The 23,506-nt window shown below is 38.8% G+C and overlaps 1 protein-coding gene across 2 annotated transcripts in view; it reads right to left on the bottom strand.

The window, feature by feature from the left end:
• Positions 1-578: 578 nt before the first annotated feature.
• LOC105980351 (cytosolic beta-glucosidase) overlaps positions 579-23,506 on the bottom strand; it is a 100,079-nt gene continuing 77,151 nt past the window's right edge. Inside the window, exon 5 of one of the 2 annotated variants that reach the window (XM_013009200.1) lies at positions 579-1,210. In XM_013009200.1, coding sequence (XP_012864654.1) covers positions 893-1,210 — 318 coding nt within the window. In that variant the 3' untranslated portion in view covers positions 579-892. The remainder of the gene's footprint in view (positions 1,211-23,506) is intronic. The other variant, XM_013009201.1, reaches the window with a different exon arrangement.

The following is a 23,506-nucleotide window of genomic DNA, read 5'->3' as shown; positions in this document are numbered from 1 at the left end:
GTAATTCATGGGTTTATTTCATGGGACTAAATTCTAAGTAAAAGAAATACTCATAGAGACCAAGCTGCTGTCATCACTGGTGCTTTTATTTGGGTGTTATCCTACAATTGCAATCTATTATTTGCTAAAGATCAACACTCAAATAATTTCTTTGTCATTTAAAGATCTACTGCATTTTATTATTTTCTACAATTCTTTAGGTAAGGGGAAGAGACTTTTGTTTGAAGACAAAATATACAGCAAATAGTTATAAATATGTTTTATTAAATATGAATTATCAATTGAGTCCTTTGGTTAGAATAATCATAACTACATAACTATATAATTTGGCTTTTGAATCTGGGTTTTTATGTTAAATAGTAGGAAAAATGGATCACATGTTTATGGATCTACTAAGAACAATAGCTATGTAATCAGAATCAGTAGACGCATAAAAGTAGTATTGTAGGGTTGGGAAGGTAGCTCAGTGGGAGAGTGCTTGCCTTGCATGCATGAGGCCCTGGGTTCGATTCCTCAGCACCACATAAGCAGAAAAGGCCAGAAGTGGCGCTGTGGTTCAAGTGGTAGAGCGTTAGCCTTGAGCTGAAGAGCTGAGGGACAGCACCCAGGCCGAGTTCAGGCCCCATGGCCAACACACACACACACAATAAAGTGGTATTGTAGTAATAAATGTTCTGCTGTTATAGTTGCAAATCATAACCATATTGCTCTGCAAACCTAGTATTATCTCTTTCTAGAAAAATTTTGGAGGACTTGAAGTTTTCAGATCAAGCTGATTTTTAATAGCACAATCACTTTCAGAAGCTCTGTATTCCATTAAAAAAATCTGATTGATCAAGTTAGAAATAAAGGCCATTGTTATACTGAGATTTTGTATACTGAGATTTTGTAATCACAGATCAGTCAATAGAGAGGCAACTTGGAGTTGTAAAAGATCATCACCAAAGTATATTTCTTTTCCAGATACAGAAGCTCCTTTACCAGGTGACATTTTCCAGGCATCCTCTCTAGAGAGGTTCTTCCAGGCCATTGTTTCTGATGATCTTCGCATACTCTCTGGCTGTTCTGTAGGGGACTCGAGGTCTAGCAGGGTCTTCAAAATCAACGTGGAAGAGGCCAAATCGTCTGCTGTACCCATTGTTCCACTCAAAGTTATCCAGAAGAGACCACACAAAATATGCTTGAAGATTGACTCTATCAACATGGATGGCTGAAAGATTTTTAAAAGAGAAATTACCTTCCTGAGGAAGTTTTGTGAGAACAAAGTCAACATCACTGATGAGCACTGGTGGTCACTTTCTCCTACTCTGTTGGGAACCGCAGTGGAAACACAGCAACCTACTATTCATTTGCTTTTCCACATGTATCACCAACTAGCATGGAGGTGATGCATACGCTAACTGTCTGATGGAGTCATTCCAGTGAGTCCACTTATATCTTCCAGTGAGCATCATGTGGTATACTATCATGTGGTATACTTTTTTGGTCATGGGACTTGAACTCTGGACCTGGGCGCTATCCCTGCACTCTTCAGCTCAAGGCTAGCACTCTACCACTTGAGCCACAGAGCCACTTCCTGTTTTCTGGTGGTTTAATAGATATAAGTGTTTCACAGACTTTCCTGCCAGGGCTGGCTTTGAACCATGATCCTCAGATCTCAGCCTCCTGAGTAACTAGGATTACAGGCGTGAGCCACCGGCGCCGGCAAATACACAATTTTTATTTGCCAGGTAAACAATCTCCTTTTCCATCTTCCATCTTAAACAACTATTTTATTCTAGTTATGTGGTAATTCATTTATTTTGGGCATTAATTTTATTTATTAAATTATTAATTCAAGGGTACGCATACTCACACATACATATTTTTCCCTAGTATTCAGTAAAGACACCACCTAACATCTCAATACACGAACCAATAGCTCAAAAATACCATTGGTAAAAGGAAAGATGCAGCAGCAGCATGACTAGATTTTTACCTTCTTTCCCCAAGACCAAGCTGATATGTCTTACAGAACTGCAAAATAAAAAGGGTCTACACACATCTCTGGCTATGCCTGTGCTCTAGATTAGGTAAACATCTTGTTTTATTCTCTTGGGATGCTGTAACGCAATAGCATAGACTGGGTGATTTATAAAACAAAGAAATGTATTCTTCATCATTCATTCATAAGGCTAGGAAGTCCTAAGTCAAGGTGGTAGCAGATTCCTTTGTGCAGAATCATATCCTGGTTTGTTGAAGGTTAAACTTGTGTTCTCATGTGGCATAGAAAGTGAGAGATCTGTTTCTTATCTCTTCACATATGATCTTGATCCCATTCATGATGATTCTCTCTTTGTGACCTAATTACCCTCCAAAGACCCCATCTCCCAATACCAACAGGAGGCTAGGATAACAACATGAGTTTTGGTAAAAGCCAGCATTCATTCCATAGCACATTCCATATGCCCTATATCTAAATTAAGTACGTAAACCCTTTAACATTTAACTGTTATCCCAGCAACTTTGTCAGATTATGATTTGAGGCCAGTTCAGGGAAAAAAATGAGTGAGATATTCAGTTCAGTCGATATGTCCTGTGTAGTGGCACATGTCTGTGATCCCAGATAAGGAAAACAAATATGAGCCAGAACAAACAAACAACAACAAATGTGAAGCCCTATCTAAAAAACAATGAAAGCAAAATAGGATTGGAGGTGTGGCTCAAGTGGTAGGAAGAGTGTCTACTTAGCAAACAACAAGCACGAAGCCCTGAGTTCAAACCCTAGCACTACAGAAGAAAAGAAAAGGAAAGAACCAAAGAAATGGATCATTTCCTGTAAAATTGAACAAATGCAATATTCTAAATAATTTCATTTGTGGATGCCTCAAAGCTCATCCATACACTCCATGTGAAGACACCAAAGTGTAGAGAATTCTCTAAATAATTTTACAATGATTTTCACTCTTCTAGTCAGGGAATTGAGCTTGTTTTTATTAGCAATTTAAGTTCAGCAAAACTCTGAGGTTGAGTGATTCTTTGCATTGAACATTTTCTTTTTTAAAACCAGAATAAATAAATCCAATCTATGGGATGCTCTAATACCCAGTCCTCAGTGCCAAAATCAAGTGAAAAGCAGGTTTGTTTTAGCCGAGGGTAATATCCCTAAATAAGCTGAGTGCAGTAAACATTTATGTAATAAATCAAATTGTAATCCTACTTGGGATTGTTTTCAACCAAGATGACTCCTGCAGCTAAACATTCTGCAAGGTAAGATAGACTCCAATTTTTCTTTGGTATCAATCTATATTTTTCAGGTCTTTTAAAAGTGCTAAAATTAGAGCCACATTCTGCATTCAGCCATTTCCAAATACTCCTGAAACTTTTCTTGGTGGCTGTGGCTGTGGATAATCCTTAGGCAAAAAGGTCCTGACTGGTTAGCTGACACATAATCCTCTGCACTGGTGTGGAGAGACAAGCAAAGCCATTTGCGTAGAGAGTACCTTACAAAAATGTCCTCAGAGAGAAATTAAACCAAGCTGGATCTGCTCATTTTAAATCAAACGTTCTTATGAAATGAAAAATACTGTAGTCAATACATTAAGCTTTGTAGGAATAAAACTATGTGTAAGATATTCTGTCTCCGGTCCATTCACATTTGTATGTGTGCCTCCTCCTTCTCCCCATACTTTCTCTATCAGCTATCATCTGAAAAACAGAAATTTTCTTTTAATTATTTCTTCTTAGTAACCTAATATAAGAATGGCATATCTCTGAGTATCAAAATAACCAAAGCCAAATAACAGATTCAAAAGCAATCACCTCCTTTGCTCTGTACTTCAATCAGAGAGTATGTGTGAATCTGCATACTCTTTTTCCCACTTGCAGAACTACTGCCCAACAAGAAAGCCTGCCAGGTATAAAGCCAGACAGCAACTGAAAACACACACTGTCCCCACTGATCATGTACAAAAGGATTGATTCATGTGGAAACCAGGGGATAAAAATGAGGCCCTGCCTGCTTGGAGGGGAACAAAAAGGGAACCTTGACAATTTCATTGTTCACTGCCAGCAGTTCAGCAGCAAGCACAAGCCTCCCTGAGCGAGGGCTGGTGGATGCCCCCGCATGCTCACTGCAGGGACATTCCGGTAGAGATCTACCTAGCTAGTGCTGAGGAACTATCCTGCTAGAATCCTTCTTGCTGTGCCTTCATGAGGAAAAAATTGCAAAACCACACTGGAACTTGCACGCCTCTCCTCTTCCAATCTCCTCAGGAGCAGCAAGAGACTCTCATCACATTTCTTGTCATCATGATTTATGAGGTCCCAAATCTTGGCAGGGGGAAGACACTTCTGAGCACTCACTTTCTTTCTTTAACCAGAGTTAGAGGCAAAGTCAGCCTAGACCAACAGGACTTCGGATGGGGACACAGGTTGCAAGGATGAAAAATAGTACCCATCATAGAGAGTGTATGTGAATTTGGATCTCAAGGCTATGGGAAGGGTCTAACAGTAGGTTGGGTGAAAAGACACAAGAAGAAAAATTGTTAAGCCTCATTCCAGTTAGGCTGTTTTGATTAAAGACTTCCATAAAGTCTACATAGTCCTACACAGGCATGCACACACACAAAAACCACCGCAATAGCGTGCACATATAGGCAGTCTGCACAGAGAGAGCCAAAATAAAAAAGACTGAGGACACAACCTTAACCATGAGACCACTCTCACAAGAGCTAGTTCAAGGGGCTTGCAAAGCTGCTTCCATTTAGTAACTTACTGGAATTCACAGAACTCACTGGCAGATGATATGGTTCTAGTTATAGGTAGTACAAGAAAAGACTGCCAATTCTACCACCCAAGAAAGAGAGGCATAGGAAAGAGTGTGAGAAATTCTAGACACAAAGCTTTGGTTGTCCATTCTTCACGAAACAGGACACATGGCCCTTCTGGTATTAACATGGAACAACAGATACCAAGTACTGTCAGCCCAGAAGCACAGCTGTCCAGAGTTTTTGCTACATTTCAAAAGACTGGTCATCTAACATTCATCTACGTGAATGAAGTTAGTTTCCTAGCCAGCCTATACCAGGTTACCTGAAACTCTCACATCAAACCATGTGATTATTCTTTCTAATGTGGAGAGATCCCATCCAAACAGACATCCTTTCCAAGTAAGGGTAAGAAGCTGAAAGCAATGGCCAAAAATTCTTAAGGCAAAAGCAAATTTTTACTGTCCCTGTTTTCATATGGAAACACACATTGTTAAAAGAAATTTATTATTTCTTAATACTAGGAACAGTCTTCTCAGTTACTGGTTTATGGGACTATAATTGGTGTTTATCAAACTAAAAAAGGGTCTAGAAATTAAGAGTTCAGTATCACCGAGATTTATTTCCTACAATTCATTTTTTTAAAAGAGACTGAGATATCATTTGTTTCCAGGAATTATCTAGGACTTACGGATGCTATCCATGAATGTGGCAAAACTATGACATTATCAAACGAACATGAATCCACAGACCTAAGCTCCCATGACAAGATTCAGTGAAGAGGTACAGGACAAGTACAAAAGGCAGCAGCCTCACAAAAGAAACTGGAGGGCAATAAAGCACCAGAATTGAGTCAGAAGCCAAACTAAGGATTCTCGACTTCTATGCTCAGGTAATGGCAGGCTACATTATCCCAGCGAATCCTTCCGAGGAAAAGAAGCAAAACTCACTGAATACAAGTTTTGAATGAAACTTTTCAAAACGATTGCAAGCTGACAATGACATAGAAATTTCCAGATCAAAATGAAAGTGGAAAATAAAACTGTTAGATATGGCAAGTACTCTTGCCTGATGGAATTTTCCAGTCTGAAGACATTTGAGCACATTTCAGATTTCTGAGATGAGGGTAAGTGTGAAAAGTTAGATGTAATGTCCAGGAGTGATGCTTGAGACCCCCCTGCGACAAGAAAACTTAGATCAAAAAGACTGAACTGTCAGGGTAGAGGTGAGAGTAGCAAGAAGCAAACTAGCCATTGGGAAGTGAAGTATTCAGTTCAGTCCTGATGACACCTTAATTGTGGATTTCTGGGCTTTACAACTGTGAGAGAATATTTTGTCTGTTGCCTTAAGTCACGAGGTTTGCGCTAATTTGTTACGGCAGCCACAGGAAACTAATGCACCGTGCTCTTTCTGAGTGGTTGCCAATTGGACTCTGAGTCCCAAACCACCCACCTGATCTTGCTGGGGGCTTATGAGAATCTCTCCTGAAGTATGTCGAAGCCAGAGAGCAAACCTTCTGGGGACACAGTTTGAAGTCGATTTTTTGGCAATTGCCCCCCACACTAACTTTGAAAATGTGTTTTTACTGAGTGGCTGAAATGCACACATGCATTGCAGTCTGAGAACATCTTTAGCTGGATAAATGTTCCCGCAAGAGAAATAGTACAACGGCTGCTTTCTCCTTTCATTGGAAAATACACAATAAAACAACATCAGGAAGATCTAAACATAGAAAATGCACAATAAGCCCCCTCCACACACCAGCTGAATATCAGTAGCTGGACAGCATCTGTGACACTGACCAAATACCCCCAACACAGGAGACCCCACCTGCAGACAGGAGCTCTTGGTAGCAAAAACTATGGCTCTCTGAAAAGAGAGTCTTTGAATATCAAAGCTAATTTTTAAATATTTTATAAGAAAATGCCAATTAACCAGAAATGAGCTCCACAGATTTCTTAATTAACTATATTATTTCTCCTCTTTATATTACACTTTGGGGAAAAAAAAGAAAGGCTGCAAATAGCAAGCTCTTGAAAGGGACCATATAAAAATATCTTAATTGTAAAGCTGATCAGACTAGGAATGTGCCTGTGTCATTTTCCATAATTTCTCTGTCTTTATTACTTGCATAGTTACTTCTGCTCAGCAGAGAAGTTTATTGTGCAAATCAAAGTTTTTCCTACCCAGGGAAGCTATCTTTAACCAGAATTCCTTTACTTCATTCTCTCTTTTTCTCTCCTTTCCTTCCTTGCTTTACTTCTGTGACTCACAGTCCCATGTATAATAATATCTTTGGATTGTGATATGTATTGAATAAATTAATATCTATAAAGCTCTATGAATAATGCTTATTTCATAGTAAACATTCAACATACACTGCTTCATGGCTACAGCTGCCTTGGAAGGTGATGAGCAAACTCTCTTTCAGCTCTTTCTCCCATCTGGGTACCAACAGCTTTCTTAGCATGCAGCGTCAGCACAAGGCACTCAGTGCTGAGAAGCAGAGAAATCAGGGCATTGAGAAAAAGCACCGTATTTGGGATGGTATTATGGTCTGTGGGGGTAAGCCAATTGTGGGTCATGACAAATAGTAAAAAGTATGGAATTTAGGCCATCTCCAGGAACCCTAGATGCAGCAAAAGTCCCAAAGTTCAGTCTGCTGGGAGGTGGCAAGGGCGCCTCATTCCAAGTTCCTGGGACCTATGCTACATCTACCTTACATTTAATAGATACATACATATCATGAAGAAAATGGGGAGTAAAATGAGGGACTCAAAGCACTTCTTTTGTCCAAATTATAGTCTTTTATGTAAAAGATACAACCCTATCAATTTTTTTTACTGTGAGCATTCAATTAGAGTCTAAGAAAAGTTGAATAAAAGTAACAAAATGTTAAATAACATTTGCTAAGTACTTGGATATCATTTCAAGAGGTTAATGGCTACATCAAATCATTTCATCTTTGCAATCAACTAGACAGACAGACAGACAATAATAGAGTTGAGATCAAAACCTCTATATTCTCCTAAGTCTTACATACACAGTTTGGTAGAAGATCTGTGTTCATTAACAAGGAATACAAACAGGGCTAAAGGAGCAGTCTTCTATAATGAAATTGAGTCTAAAGTATCTTAAGGATGTTGGAGTTGGCTCGTGTTATCAGCAAAGGGCCTTTCTTAGTTGTAACAGAAGCTGATGTTGGCTAAAGAAACTGAACTGAATGAACCATTCAGAACATTCCTCATAAGTATACCACACAACCATTGCTTAGGAATTGTCTCAACTGCTATGGCCCAATGGGAATGAAAGGCTAAAACCCAACTCCCTTGAAATTCCAGAAGCCACCAGAATATTAGTTTCTTCTGTATCAAAAACAACTGTCAAAATTGGGTGTCTCTGTTGCCATACTTATAAACAAAATAGGCACTGTCTTTTTCAGGCTGTTTACCTTTGAACTCAATTCTCACATGGATAATGTAATTGCTGGAGGCATAAGAAACTTCTACCATGGTGAGAGACTCCTAAGTCTAGCCATTCCTCAATGTGAACAAGCCAATTCAACAAGTGCTGGGCACGCAGAAAACATGACAGATGTCCCTGAACTAGATGAAGACAAGCCATGAAAACTGACAACACGTGAGCACCTCAAATTCAGGAAAGGTTCATGGCACAGGTTAAGACCTTGGAGAGGACACTTCAGCAGGACAATAAGAATGATGAGGGAAATGCACAGGGAACTACCTAAGGTCTAAAATCTTCAGGATTTTTATTTTTATTACAGCATCAATAAGAAAGTCTTTGCAAGATTTAAGGAGCAGAGCATTAGCTAATTTGCGTTGTTAAATATGATTGTGACATTTGTGAAGAATGGATTTGAACATTACAAGAATAGAATTGGAGAGAGCATGCAGGAGGGACAGCAGTAAATCATAGGGAGATGATGGAACATACTCTATGGTGACATGGTTAAAGATGGCAAGAACCAGATCGATTCAAAACACTCAGATAAAATCAACAAGGTTTAACAATTCATTGGACTATAAGCAGAGAGGGAGCTAATAAAGCAAAGTTAGCACAATTTAATTGATAATCATGACAAGCTAGAAAGCAATCAACATGGACAACTTTTTGCAGGAAAGATAATAAACAAAGCTTGGTATCTTTTTTGACCTTCAAATGAGAGTTGAACACATGGTAGCTGGATAAACAGATAAGGACCTTAATGTAGATTCTGAGATGGGGATGTAAATGCATAGTTCTCACAGAGTTGGCATTTGAGCAGAAGTTGAAAAATAAGAAGAGAAAAAAATCTTTGGTGCAGGCTTACATTCAAACATTTATAGGTAACCTAGAAAGAAAAATAATGAAGAGGGACAGAAATGTCCCTATCATAGGACACATGTTTTGTGCATGTAATTTTACCAAAAATATCCCACATTTAGAAATGGAACCTAGGCTCCCTGACTCAAAACCTTATGATTTTCCTGTCTGTATAACTAAGGACAAATTACAAATCTGTAAGTGAAAGACTTAGACATCTCGAGAGTCAAAGCCACCATGGGAAGGGCACTGCGAGAGCAGGTATTTTGCTATACAAATAGCAAAATTAGGACCTAATTACGATGTTGAGCACATTGACAATATCAAATCATTTAAAGGTAGAGAGAAGGCAATTCAAAAAAATAACAAAGTCCTTTTTTTGCCAAGATGACAAAATTCAAGTCTAATTTAGACTTGTCCAAATAAACTGGAAAATACTTGGAACTTAATCTTGCAATAGGATCAGCTTGCTGCCATTTTGGGGTTTTTTTGTTTTTTCTTTTTTTTTTTTTGGTCGGTTGTGGGGCTTGAACTCTGGGCCTGGGCATTGTCCCTCAGCTCTTCAACTCAAGGCGAGCTCTCTACCACTTGAGCTACAGCGCCACTTCCTTGCTGCCATTTTGGATGTAAGATCCCAGATCATTTTACTGCAATCACTAAATTCTAGAACAAGTTCTCTTCCCAGCTATCAGGATTCCTGTCTTTAAACAAGAAATGCTGATTCAATCATATCCAAAGCATCTTAGGAAGCCTGCTGTTCATGACAAAGGGAGTGTAAGGGTAGCATCATCTTCACCATACTGCCACCACCAGAATGCCCAAGTGCCTGTGTACAGGAGCCACTATGGTTACTGGAGTTGGCAGACATAGAAAAGCAAAGAGCAGACTGCTGAGACTAAGAACAATGTCATGTCCTTAAAATGCTACTGTGTTAGCTTTCATATTGCTGGCACTAAGTTCAAAGCCCAGGTGGGCAGACTTCACCCAGACTGCCTGTCCTTGCCTACTGCACAAGTCTCACTAGTCTGCTTCTTAAGGACAGGAAAGGACACTGCTAGGTGATATGGCCACAAGCTGTTCAGGGAAGACACTTGGCTCAGCACATTTCAGCTATGAAGCAAGGCTGGGCTTGTTTCCGAGAGTCACAGAAAATAACTAATCATGCACAGCAGATTCGTTCTGATAGGCCTCTGACAGCTGCTCTGAGAGGTGGGTCCTTACAAGCCCATCTTTCAACAATGAACTGACCCAAAGATTCAGGAAAGCTCCAGACAGGACCATATGGCCCAGAATAAAAACATATTTCAAACTCTGTTTATTATGCATATCTTTCAAAGGTTCACTACTCTGTGATGAAACATTGCACCTGTAAGGCTTTAATAAGCTTCCCAAGCAAGTACAATTATAAAATCACAGGCACCTGAAGAATTTGTCTTCTCTTATACTTAGACATCTAGTGCCCACTGATGCCTGGTCTCATTCCTTTTAATTACATGGGTTTGCAATATTTTGTGAGCTACAATCAATACTTATCCAGGAAATAAAATTCCTTATAGACCCCAGAATGAAGGGCATGATATATTTCTCTTCCTAAACTTTGGGGCTCCAATATTATTGCTCACAAAACTTGCCAGTCTGCCAAAAAAAAGATGTAATCCAATCATGCAGTCCTGCAAAGATAGGACAATATTTGACATGAATTGAGACTGAACATCACTCATCAACAATATAAGAATAGATTTTCCTCCTAAGTGCATCCAGGGACTCCATATCTGGTCCAAATATTTGAGAAGCACAGTGTGGCACATTCACATAATGAATATCCACCATGTAGCTATTATGTGCCAGACACCAGGCTGTATGCAGTGATTGAGAGATACATACACATAGTGTTGGCCTTTGGGAGCTGATGGTCCCACTGGGGAGGTGTATCCAAAAGAACTGGTTTGGGAATTCAGAGAGACATAAGCCATAAAAGACATTGGCTCAACAAAGCTTTAATCATCCCAGGAAGGTCAGGAATAATATTTCAGAGGAAAAGACATTCTCCTAGAAGTTTCAATAAAAATTCACCATCTAGACCTGAAAGAGAAACTATGTGACATATGATGGAAACTTGATTCATGTGTCATCTTCACTAGACTTTCCAAAAACTCAGAGCACTCTGACATACCTTGAGGCCCCAAATAATCTTTCCATTTTGGTAGAAATTCTAGTTAGCTTGTGCATGAGGAAGGCATGTTTGTCTGCGCTTACTCGGGTGATTAGATGGCTGGCTTGAAATGTAGGATAACCATAGATCCACTAGCACTGTCTGTAGGCTTGTCCCCAAATAATTTATGTGAAATTTGGGACCCTTCTACTCAACACATTGCGGCACAGTACCTCTCGGGATTTGAGGAATGGCTTTTCCACAACACGACTTGTCCGCATTTCCATGCAGGAAGACAGTAGATGAATGAACCTTGCTGCTCAGATTCTTTCTCCCCTTAAGTCCATGATCAAACAACAAAACAGCTTTATAATCAAAGAATGATTGTACCATTCTTGGACTCCAAAACAAATAGGAGACCTATTGTATACATGAGGTGAAGATTTTAACTACGAATCATGTTAGATGTAGAGACACATGAAGGAAATAGTAACTATGGCTTCCTAGATGCACCGATGCTGTCATCTCTGACTTATGAAAAGATGAGTTCCTCTGACAAAGGTTTATTATTTGGCAAGGGTATTGAGACATAGGAAGGAAAAGAAGGTGGAAAAACAAAAAAGAGATGGTAAGGAGAGAGGGACATCAATTACCCCAATTAACAGTGCCTCAGAACTGTTTTTATCTCCTCGATCTCAAAAAACTATGTTGCAAGGGTATTATCTTTCCAGCCTTGTTCTTCATCATTAAAGAGAACAGCAAGGAATTACCAAAGATGGCACCTAATCGTTCCCCTGCATCTTCCAAAAAGAACAACTATGGTTTATTGCTAAAAGCCATATTGTTCACAATAGCCCTTAAAGATTGATGCTGCTGTGCCCATTATGTAAACACAGACAGAGAAGTTCAGAGAAAGTAAATGTGCTCCAGGTGGTTCAGAAAACAGGGACCAGCCATCTGCCTCCAAAGTCTCTGCTCTTTCCCAGACACTATCTTCCCTTTTTCCTCATTAATCCTTATGAGGGTTCACAGCCCTGCTGAGGACACAGAATAGCCATTATTTCTCTCCACCTTATTTAGGCTTTGAAAGTCTCTTGACCACAGCACTGCAGGTGGCCACAACAGATGGGGGTGACACAGGAATCTGCACAGGTGCCTTGCACAGGGCGTGCAACTGACACTGCTATGGCCAAGAAATGTCTCTTTATTCAGCCTCCCTGTCTTTCATGTATTGGCTATCCTTTCCTGGTTTGTGCATTAAAAATACAACAATGTTTCTTAGAGGCATTGCAGAAAGATGAAAGAATGTGCAAGTAAAAGGAGAATCAGATGAACGGAGTTTCAGTCTTCTGAATACTTTATTGTATTTTCATTAAATATAATATTTAACTTCCATGAAGTCAAGAGATACTGTTTCTCTAGTCCAAGTCTGAAGGCAGGCAAAGACGGTTATTGATGTTTTTCTTCTAAGTTACTGTAAGTACAACAGTGAGAAGGGTAAGATCTGATCCTCAAGGGTTCCTCCATGAAAAAACAGCAATGAAACAGAATAGCTATAATCCAGAGGGATTAGACTAAATGGTATGAGCAAAGATGAGAGATGGCTAACAGAGAGGATGCTGAAGAAAGAGATATGCAAGAGTAGATGACACTGGAGTAACTTTGAAGGACAGGAAACCAGAAAATATAGACATAAAAAGACAAGACATTGTTGTCTTAACTAGGTTAAGGGTTCTCAAAGAAATAGAACCAATAACATATCTATCTGTCTGTCTGTCTCTCAGTCTGTCTGTCTGTCTGTCTGTAGCTATTTTTCCATCTACCCATTTACCTACTAATTATCTACCTATCTGTGTCTATCATTTATCTAGGTACGTATCTACTTACCTACAGACAAAGATAAGAAGGAAAGTAAGGAGGAAGAGAGGAAAAATTTTAAGGAATTTGTGATGATAGCAACTCTGAAGTTGTAAGATCAGAATTGGGGAGATTCAGGGCAGCAAATGATACAGTTCCAGTACAAGTCTGAAGTCAGGGAAAAATGGTTGTTGGTGTTCAAAAACAAGCAGAGAGAGCAAATTCTCCTATTTCTCTGCCTTTAAAAAAATTCTATTTATGCCTTCAATGGATTGGATATGGCCTACCTATACTGAGAAAACCAGACTCAGCCTATAAATCAAATGTTAATCTTATTCAGAAACATCCTCACAGACACTTATAGAATGTTTAACTCAATATCAGGATTCCTCATAGCCTAGTCAGTTTGACACATAAAATTTGTCACCACAGACACACACTGGGAACCACATCTAATTTACTGTGACATCGGCATTGATAAAGGCAAAAGGGTTAAGAGTGACCCTAGCTAGGGAAGTAAGAAAAAGCCAGGTCATGGATGGTCTTGCTTGCCATACTAAGAAATTGGAATTTTATGGTGAAAGCACTGAGAAATTACTAGGCAGTTTTAAGCAAGATATTGAGAAGACTGAGTCTGTATTGAAAACCACCTTGCCACAAGCAGACTGCAGACTGGAAGTCACAAGGCTGCTAGGCCAAATGTTAAGTGCTGAGCCTTATATGAGCTAGGAAGAAAGATACTAAAGATAGTGTTGAATTTTATAGAATCTTATGGAACAAGTTGTCCAGAAGAGTTTGAGATGGATGACACCCAATTTTAGAGCTATGTCAATTAGATTAGTAAGAAAGAGAATTTCGATGGGAGAACTGAGGAAAAGATTAGTGTGGATAATGAACATGAGGATTTAGAGTTGTGAGAGAAAAATGATACTATTTATTACTTTTTTATTTCGTTAAACATTACTATGAGGCTGTTTTTCTCATCTGAGATAAGAATACTGAGTTAAGAGCGAAAATGACTTGCTCAAGCACCTGAATGTCAGAGGGAAGAGCCATGAGTCTTTTCCACCTTCCATTTTCTTTCCACTACCTGATCTAGTGTAGATCACAACAGCAGTAAAACAAGAATAATATGATAAATGATCACGGTTGTCCAACCACTCTTGTTTTAACCAACCCGCATAGCAAGTCATGTGGTAGGTATTCACTATTGTGAGCTCTACTTGATAGCTGAAAGAAATAGGGTACACAAATGTGCTCTACATAAACTGTCTGAGATAAATAAAGGATGAGATGCAGTATCCATATGGAGAGGACCTAGGATCATGGCAAGTAGAACCAGACAGTACTAAGCTTTAAGGAACTGACAGGCCTGTGCATTCCCTGTTGGGGGGCAGGCTTCTTTCAGAGCCCTTTCACAAATAAAAAGCAACTCAGACACAGGACCCCATTGTATCAACTCCCTTGTAAAAAGAAAGAAGCATTTTGCACCACCTGACCCCTAACTTAAATGCATACACACCAGTGCATCCAGAGTTTCCTAGATGGATTCCTACTGCAGCTTTCTCCGAGAACTAGGACTGTTCATGCTGTCTGGGTTTCTAAATCATGGACATTTTCCAGCAGCATTAGTGAGCTGGGCTGTGTGATCCTAGAGAGGGATGAGCAATGGCAGGCTTGACTGCCCAGTACGTCAAGCTGTGGAAACAGCCCTCTGGAGGACACTCCTCACCCCCAACCCCAGCAACCAATTACTCAGAGCTCATTTAGTAAATGAGCTCATTCGGTGCCCTAATTGGAGCTCTGTAAAAGCAAACTTGCATCAAGAAGTTAGCTCTCTGTGGCTAGATTTTCCTTTCCAGAACATCACAAGACCAGACTGGGTGGGTAGTGATGGAGAACACATATCCTAGTCCTTGGCTTCCTATTGCAAAATGCAAGGCTGGTATTTGCTGGCTTTGCAGACTTCAGCAAGCTATTCTATCCACAGTTCCTCATCTGTGAAAAGGGAATTCATGGCATTGGAAGTCACAGAGGAGGTAATAACATACATACCTATGCCCACCTAGATTACTTCCTTCCCTGGCTTATTTATGCACACCAACCCACCTGAATACAAGTTATATAATATTAAAATATTTGTGTGGGGGAGAGAATTAATTTACTTGGGTTTGGTTATTCGGGTCTGAATGAATAAATTCAGGGCATCTGTGGAGCATGCTATACTGCTGCTCAATGGGCACTAACTCATACTTTATCATTAGTTTCTATTACTATGTAGCTAAGCAACTTTGCATCTACTTAAGCATTAGATAGTTACTGAATACAATTATCTCATTTATTTGATTTTAATCTCCTGAAAACAGGTTCCATGTATCTTCATGTCCTACAATACTATCAAAACACTCAATAGATATTTGTTGATAAATATACTGGAATAAATCTCTGTTATTCCTGATGAAAATCAACTTGTTTGACTATTGGTGAGTCAGTTTTAGTACCTATAAATACTTAGCTCTTCTCATTTATTTGGCAGTACTGGATCTTAAATTCAAATCTTCGAACTTGCTAGGCAGCCTCTCTGCCACTTGAGCCACTCCTGCAGCTCTTTTATCCTCTGGTTATTTGGGAATAATCTCTTGTTTTTTACCCAGGGCCAGCCTGAACTGCAGTGTGCTATTTAGGCTTCCTACATAAGCTATTCGATGGCCTAATTGGAGCTCTGTAAAAGTAAACTTGCATCAAGAAACTAGCTCTCTGTGGCTAGATTTTCCTTTCTGGAACATCGCAAGACCAGGTAGGGCTGGTAGTGACGGAGAACACATATCCTGGTCCTTGGCATAACTGGCACACAGCACATTGACTAGCTTTTTCTGAGGATTATCTAACTCCTCCTACCTAGAGCCTGAAATTGTGATACTCCTAATCTCAGCCTCCTGTACTCAGCTATTAGTTCACCCAGCTATGAGTGTTTTGCCAACCTTTTGTCTGGACTAGCCTATTAATTTCTAATTTCCAAGTAGGTAGGCTTACAGGCATGAGCCACTCATGCTTAGTGAACTAGACAGGAAATTCTTTGATCTTGAATCTTATAGTTCTCGAGGTTGGGAAGTCCAAGGGCAAGGTGCTGGTATTTGGTATCTGGTAAGGATCTTCTTGCTGTGTCCTCACATGGCAGAGAAACAGAAGGACAAACAGAGCCTAGCTAGTTCTGTAACATCACTAATCCACTTACATTGTGATCTAATCACCCCTTAAAAGGTTCACTTCTTCATATCATCACATTAGTACTTAGGTTCAAACATGTGAATTGGTAAAACTCAACAGAAACCAGTAGAACAAAACAGTAAAGTAAGGAGCCAAGCCAAGAACTAATGCTACTCATGAGCCACTGATAATTTACACATGAGTGATTCATGATAAAGATAAAGGATGTGGGGCTGGGAAGGTGGCTCAGTGGTAGAGCGCTTGCCTTGCATTGCATGAGGCCCTGGGTTTGATTCCTCAGCACCACATAAGCAAAAAGAAAAAAGCCAGAAGTGGCGCTGTGGCTCAAGTGGTAGAGCACTAGCCTTGAGCTGAAGAGCTGAGGGACAGCGCCCAGGCCCAGAGTTCAGGCCCCACAACCGGACCCAAAAAAAAAAAAAGGATGTGAATTCTGAAGCCCTTTTAGTCCTAACTCTTCCAGAGTTGGGCAGTACACTAAGAAGTTCAATACACCCAGAGAAGTGGATGAAGATTCTGAGTTAACTGTAATTGTCATTGAAGCTGGTCAAAACTGATGGAATCATTCTATTGTCTAAAAACATTTAAGCACTTTTAATTGCACATTTAGCATTACTAGAAATACATTAACTCTATAAGCACTTAAGGGCTGCATATTTAGTGGTCACTGACTGAGGATTATAGTTGCCAAAGTCAATACTGAAAATAATAAACTTAAAATGTGATAAAAGCAAATTGCTATTTATCCTCTATGAAAACAGGATGATTTGTTGTACAAATCCTGTCATAACTTTTGTGGAGTGAATGCAGATGTTGATTGAAAATTTCAGCAATTTATACCTCCAGCCTTGCCATTCCAATAGATTTAGGAAAGAAGGTAAATTACTCCTCATTATCAAGTTTCTATAGAAATAATTTCTCACTTCAAAAATACAAGGAAACATTGAAATAGTTTCTCTTATTTCGTTTAGTCATTTTCCTGGTTCCAGAAACAGAAGCAAATACAATGTGACTAGCTAATTCCCAGCTGCGTAAAGATTTAAACCCATGTCTGAAAACTGGACAATCAAATTATGTAGTAGCCGAGTAGCCAGAAATAAACCCAATAGCTAAATGTAGTTTATTCAACATTATTAACACAAATAAAATTTATACCCATAGTCCTCCACATTAAAAACAACTTTTCCCAAAACAAAGAGCAATATTTTGCTGTGCCAATCAAATTAAACCACCACAAACATATGGAAAGAAATCAATTTGGTAACAAAACTTTGAAAAGTATGGCATTTATCATGTTCAAGACAGGCTCATTTCAGTTTTAAATAAACTTTCTTCTTCCAAGTAAGACATTTTTTGTTTTGTTTTGCTTTGCTTGGAATGTACTCAACCCAAACATCCTGTCAACCTACCTATAAAACCCTTTTTTCCCAACCTTACATTAATTAAAAGAGGGAAAACAAGAATAAACATATATAATATATGTATTGATTTTAGGTAAAAGTGAGACCAAATCCTATGCCAAGAATGTAAGAATAAGAGTCTGAGAATTATGGTGAGAAAGGTTTATAGGAAAAGCCTGTCTTCTTGCTTCCTATCAACATTTCCAGAGACTAATTGCAAAATCACCTCAGCAAATCTCCTTGGCTAACAGAAGAGAAGCCATTTTAAATGGCCTTCAAAGTCAGAACTCCATAGACCTCTACAGATGGAAACTGATAGCCTCCAATAGAGCCTTAGCCTGAACAATAAGTGCATCATCTCCCCTCCCTGAATTATACTCCTAAATTAGCAGATTCCACAGCCACCATTAACTCCCATTTGAGAGACACAGTCAAGATCAGTCTTCCAAATCATGTACCACAATAGCCTCATCTGCACATTATGAGCAGGTGAACAATACAGATGAGGAAAAGGGAATAATGTCGGTGCTAAAGTGCAGACAAGAATGGAAGGGCAGGGAAAGAAAGGCATGGAGTATACATTTTAAAACACAAAGAAAACTTATAGGTTACCTAGTCTGGTCTCGTAGCTTCCATCACATGCAAGTGTGGGAGTAAAACTGTGGAATGCAAAAACAGCCCCGCTGGCAAAGAAGAAATGAATGTATGCTGCCAAAAGCCCACAGGGTTTCTCAGCATTCCTCCAGCTCCCTGGTTATTCTTCTAAAAACAGAAACAGTCAAAACTATTGTGTCAAAATTAAGTGAAGAGTTGGCTTTCCTTCTGGGAATTTTAAATTTGCATTCCATTAAAACCAATCAATTGAAACTTGGAAGTAAGTTTCTTTGTTGTGTCTCAGTTTTATCACATGCATCCTTCATTCATTCATTCCTTCATTCATTTTTTCCCCTAAGTCAACGTCCCAGTGTCAGGAACTGCTTGGTTGCAGGGGTATGGCAATGAACCAAGTAGAAAGTCCTGGAAGAGGACTGTCAATAAATAACTTCAAATATTTGTGTATCAGGCGATGAAAGATGGTATCATGAAAATGAAATCCGGTGACAGTAGAGATTGTCAGAAGAGGCTAGTTTATATAGTTTAATGCTCAAGGAAGGCTTCACTGATCAAGCCAGTTGACATGATAGTTATAGAAAGAACATCATAAAAGAATATACAGTAAAAGCATTCCAGGCCAAGGAAATAGTGAGTACAAAGGCTTTTAGGTAAGAGGCAAGAGGAAGGCCAGACTAAGTTTGATGGATAGATCATGTGTAGTAGAGGGAGGAACAGGCAACAAGATCAGGTAAAAGTTTTATAAGAAATGAATGGACTTTCAATCTTATTCCCAGTGAAATGGAAAGCTAGTAGCATATTTTGAGAAGAGAATTATTTGGCTGATATGAAAATGATATGGCTAGGAAGCAACCATATAGCTATATATAGCTATAGCTATATAGCTGTATAGCTACATTGTTATAGGCCACACAAGAGATCTGATGGTGAAATGGACTTGCACGCAATCATAGAGTTTTGGGGCACAGCTGGAAAGAGTTGTTTTGAAGTGTGATAGAAAATAAAGAGTCAATGATGACTTCATAGTTTTTACTTTACCTTGAGTGACTAAAATGATCATTTATTGAGCCAGAAAACATTGTGAGACAATTCTTCACATTTCCTAAGAACAAGGTTAAACTTAAGATACTTATTAAAAAGCTAAGTGGAAAAGTTCGATAGGCAGTGGTATATACAAGTCTGGAGATCAAAGAAGAGTCAACAATGGCAGTTCATAAATCATAACTATCAGATAAAAGTTATCTACAGCCAAAACTGGATGAGATCATCCACAGAGAGATCATAAATATAGACTATTTCTAGTGACTTAGTCCTTGTATATTTTGTGATTAGAGAGAAGGAAGATGAGGACAGCTTACAAATAAACTGAGAAGATTACTAGTACTGTAGGAAGAGAAGGAAAATATAAAATATTGAGGCACATAGCTCAGAGGCCAAAGGAACAACATAGTTCAAGAAAAGTGTGTTAATTGCTGCTAATAGGTAATGTAAGGCATTGACTCAGGCATTACCATTTCATTTCATTGGGCAACACACACACTCATACACATACTGAGTGGGGAGGAGCTGAGAGAAGAGTATGAGAACTGAAGAGTTATTAAGGAAGTTCTCAGACCATGATCCTAAATACCCAGATCCTGATTCCAAATGCTAATAAATCAACCGTAAAAATTAAGAGTCAGGATTAAGGCAACAAGATAAAAGATTAGCAGCAATCCAGCCTAGAGCTACTAATGCAATTATGTACAGATTGGAATGCTAAAGTTGTATACTGACCCAACCAAGAAAGGGATTTGAGACCAAGACTGCACAGAGTATTTTATGGAGAAGGCTGAGATATCTGATATTAAAAGCCAGGAGTTTTCCTCCCAGGTGCCAAAGAAACCAGCCCAGCTCTTTATGACAGATCATAGTTTATTGCTTCTTACTTCTATCTACTTTTTTTTCCCACACAAGGTAAAAACTTCTTCCTGTTGGAAGGATTGCCCTATGGTATACTTTAGAGCATATACCCTCATGGTATACTTTAGAGCATGGTGTACTTGGTGTGGTTGTAACAGCAAAGCAACAGCCCATTTCCTGTTTGTGCCCATATACATCACATGTGCAGAATCCCTTTCTCAGTCTCTGCCTCTAGAAAGCCAAAGGTAGGATACACAAACCCATTTGACACCTCTGAGATACTTCCCTTTGTAACTGAACTGCAATTGCTCAGCCTTTCATTTCATCTAAAAACTATTTGTTTCTGTAATTTCAGTATGACAGTCAAGTCTATGTTTGGCTAAGCACTTTCTGACTCTTAGATAGAGAGCATCTTGCAGGCAAGAACTCCATCATTATTCTTTTTTTTTTTTTTTTGCTAACCTGTTTGAGTCCTAAATGAGCCTACAGGAAGTCTAATATAGAAAGTAAGTGCTGGGTCATAGGGAAGCTCTATGTGGAGTCTTTTGAGGAACCGCCATACTGCTTTCCAAAGTGATTGAACAAGTTTACACTCCCGCCAACAATAAGTAGGGTTTTCCTTTGGCCACATCCCCTCCAGCATCTGTTGTTATTACATTTCTTGATAATAGACATTCCAACTGGGGTGAGATGGAATCTCAATGTTGTTTTGATTTGCATTTCTTTTATGACTAGAGAGGGTGAGCATTTCTTCATGTGTCTATTGGCCATTCTTATTTCTTCTTCAGGGAAGTTTCTCTTTAAGTCTTTAGCCCACTTATTAATAGGGCAGTTGTTTCTTTCAGAATTTGTTGTTGGGGGATTTAATTTTTTGAGTTCTAAATATATTTAATTTTTAATTTTTGTTCTATATATATATATATATATTTAAAGATACTGTACAGAGAATTTACAGTTACATGAGTAAGGTAATGAGTCCATTTCCTATCAAGCATTGTTATACTGTCCTTTGTTTTTCTCCTATCATCTCCTCCCTCCCCAACTCCTTCCTCCCCCCCCCACAACATACTGTCTTTTCAACATATTGTCTTGTATATATCATTGTTACAATGGGTCATCCTGTATCCTTATTTCAGCATTTTGTTATTTCCCTTCCCCTTATTCTTGTTTTAAGAAATGCTTTAGTAAGTATAGTGGAATTCATAATCAGACACGGTTCTAACTCCAAAATTTGTCAAATATATAATCTTTAGAAAGTTATTAAATCTCTTTATTCTTCCATTTCTATGCCTCAAAAATAATACTCATCTTTCATTGTTGCATTAAGAATTAGCAGTGAACCTACAGAACACCTTATAAAAAGTATGGCAGAAAACCAACAGATGGCTCCAATTGTTATTATTTGAATCTACAGAAATCATCCCCAAACTTAGCATATAAATTATAAACAGAAATTAATATTTGCTGTATTAAATAGGAAGGATAAACATGTAATACTCCACATGTAGGGAAGAATGACAGTGGTTAAGATTCTGAAGGGAAATTAGGCAGAAAGAGGCACAGAGAGACAGAGAGACAGAGAGCATGTAAAAGTTCCATTGGATTGTAACTCAAAAAGAACTATAGTTTGAAGACTGCCCAGGCAGAAGAGTCCACAAGATTTCATCTTCAAAATAACCAGCAGGAAAAAATAAGTCAGGAGGCATGGCTCAAGTGGTAGGATGCCAGCTGAGGAAATATAGGACCATGAATTTAAATCCTGTTTGTTTTTTCAAAGGGTTCAAACACTGATGCTTACATCTGTAATCCCAGCTACTCAGTAGGCTAAGATCTGAGGACTGTGGTTCAAAGCCAGCCCAGGCAAGAAAGACTCTGAGACTCTTATCTACAATTAACCAATAGAAAACTGGACGTGGAACTGTGTCTCAAATGGTAGAGCACTAGCTTGAGCACAGAAGCTCAGGAACAGCACCTACGCTCTTAGTTCAAGCCAAATAAACAACATAGAAAAAAAAGAAAACAAAAAACAATTTCTTTGACAAAAGTATCATCTTAAGAGGATCAGGATTTTTCTGGATGTGAACAATGAGAAGGTTGAAACTGAAATTAGGAAAGCAACTCCATTTTTAATAGCCTAAAAATAATACTAATCTAGGAATTAACCAAAGATGTGAAGGACCTCTATTATGAAAACTTTAAAAATCTGAAAAAGAAATTGAAGCAGATTTAAAGAAATCTATGACCCTGGATTGGAAGGATTAGCACCATGAAAATGGCAATACTGCCCAGAGCAATTTACAAATTCAATGCAACGCTCATCAAAATCCCAACAACATTCTTCAATGACATAGAGAAAGCAATACCAAAATTCACCGTGGAATAATAAAAGACTCCAAATATCTCAAACAATCCTTAGCAGGAAGAAAGATGCTGCAGGAGTATTAATCCCAAACTGCAAACTTTATTAGAAAGCCATAGTTATAAAAAGAGCTTGGTGGGCTGGGAAGGTGGTTCAGTGGTAGAGTGCCTGCTTTGTATACATGAGGCCTTAAAGGTTCGATTCCTCAGCACCACAGAAGCAAAAAAAAAAAGCCAGAAGTGGCACAATGGCTCACGTGGTAGAGTACTAGCTTTGAGTTGAAGAGGAGCTGGCCCAGAGTTCAGGCCCCATAACTGACCAAAAAAACAGCTTGGTAATGGCACAAGAATAGGCCTGAAGAATAATGAAACTGAATAGAAGACCCAGAAATGAGCCCACAGACCTGGAACCACCTAATATTTCATAAGGAAGCCAAAAACCCAGTTTAGAAGACAGCCTCTTCAACAAATGGTCCTGGCAAAATTGGCTATACACATGCTGAAAAATAAAGCTAGATCCTTATATATCACCTTGTATCAGAATCAATCTAAATGGATCAAAGACCTCAATGTAAAGCCAGATACCAAGAAAATATTATAAAAAGAGGTAAGGGAGACACTAGGTGTAGGCATGGTCTAAATTTCCTAAGTAAAGATCCAGAATCACAACAAATCAAAGAAAGACTGGATAAATGGGATTGCATCAAACTGAAGAGTTTCTGCACAGTGAAGGACATAGATAACAAGATAAATAGAAAGCCCACAGAATGGGAAAGGTTTTTACCAGCTATGTATAAGATAAGGGCTTAATATCTAAAATACATAGAGAGTTCAAATAAGCCCTCAAGGAAACAACAACCCATTTAATAAATGGGCTAAAGACTTAAAGAGAGACTTCTCAGAAGAAGAAGAATGGTCAATAGACAAAT

This window comes from Dipodomys ordii, unplaced genomic scaffold (genome assembly GCF_000151885.1).
Source record: "Dipodomys ordii isolate 6190 unplaced genomic scaffold, Dord_2.0 Scaffold8, whole genome shotgun sequence".
Lineage (NCBI taxonomy): Eukaryota > Metazoa > Chordata > Mammalia > Rodentia > Heteromyidae > Dipodomys > Dipodomys ordii.
Note: the sequence above shows the minus strand (reverse complement) of the source record. Positions and strands in the feature narration are given on the sequence as shown.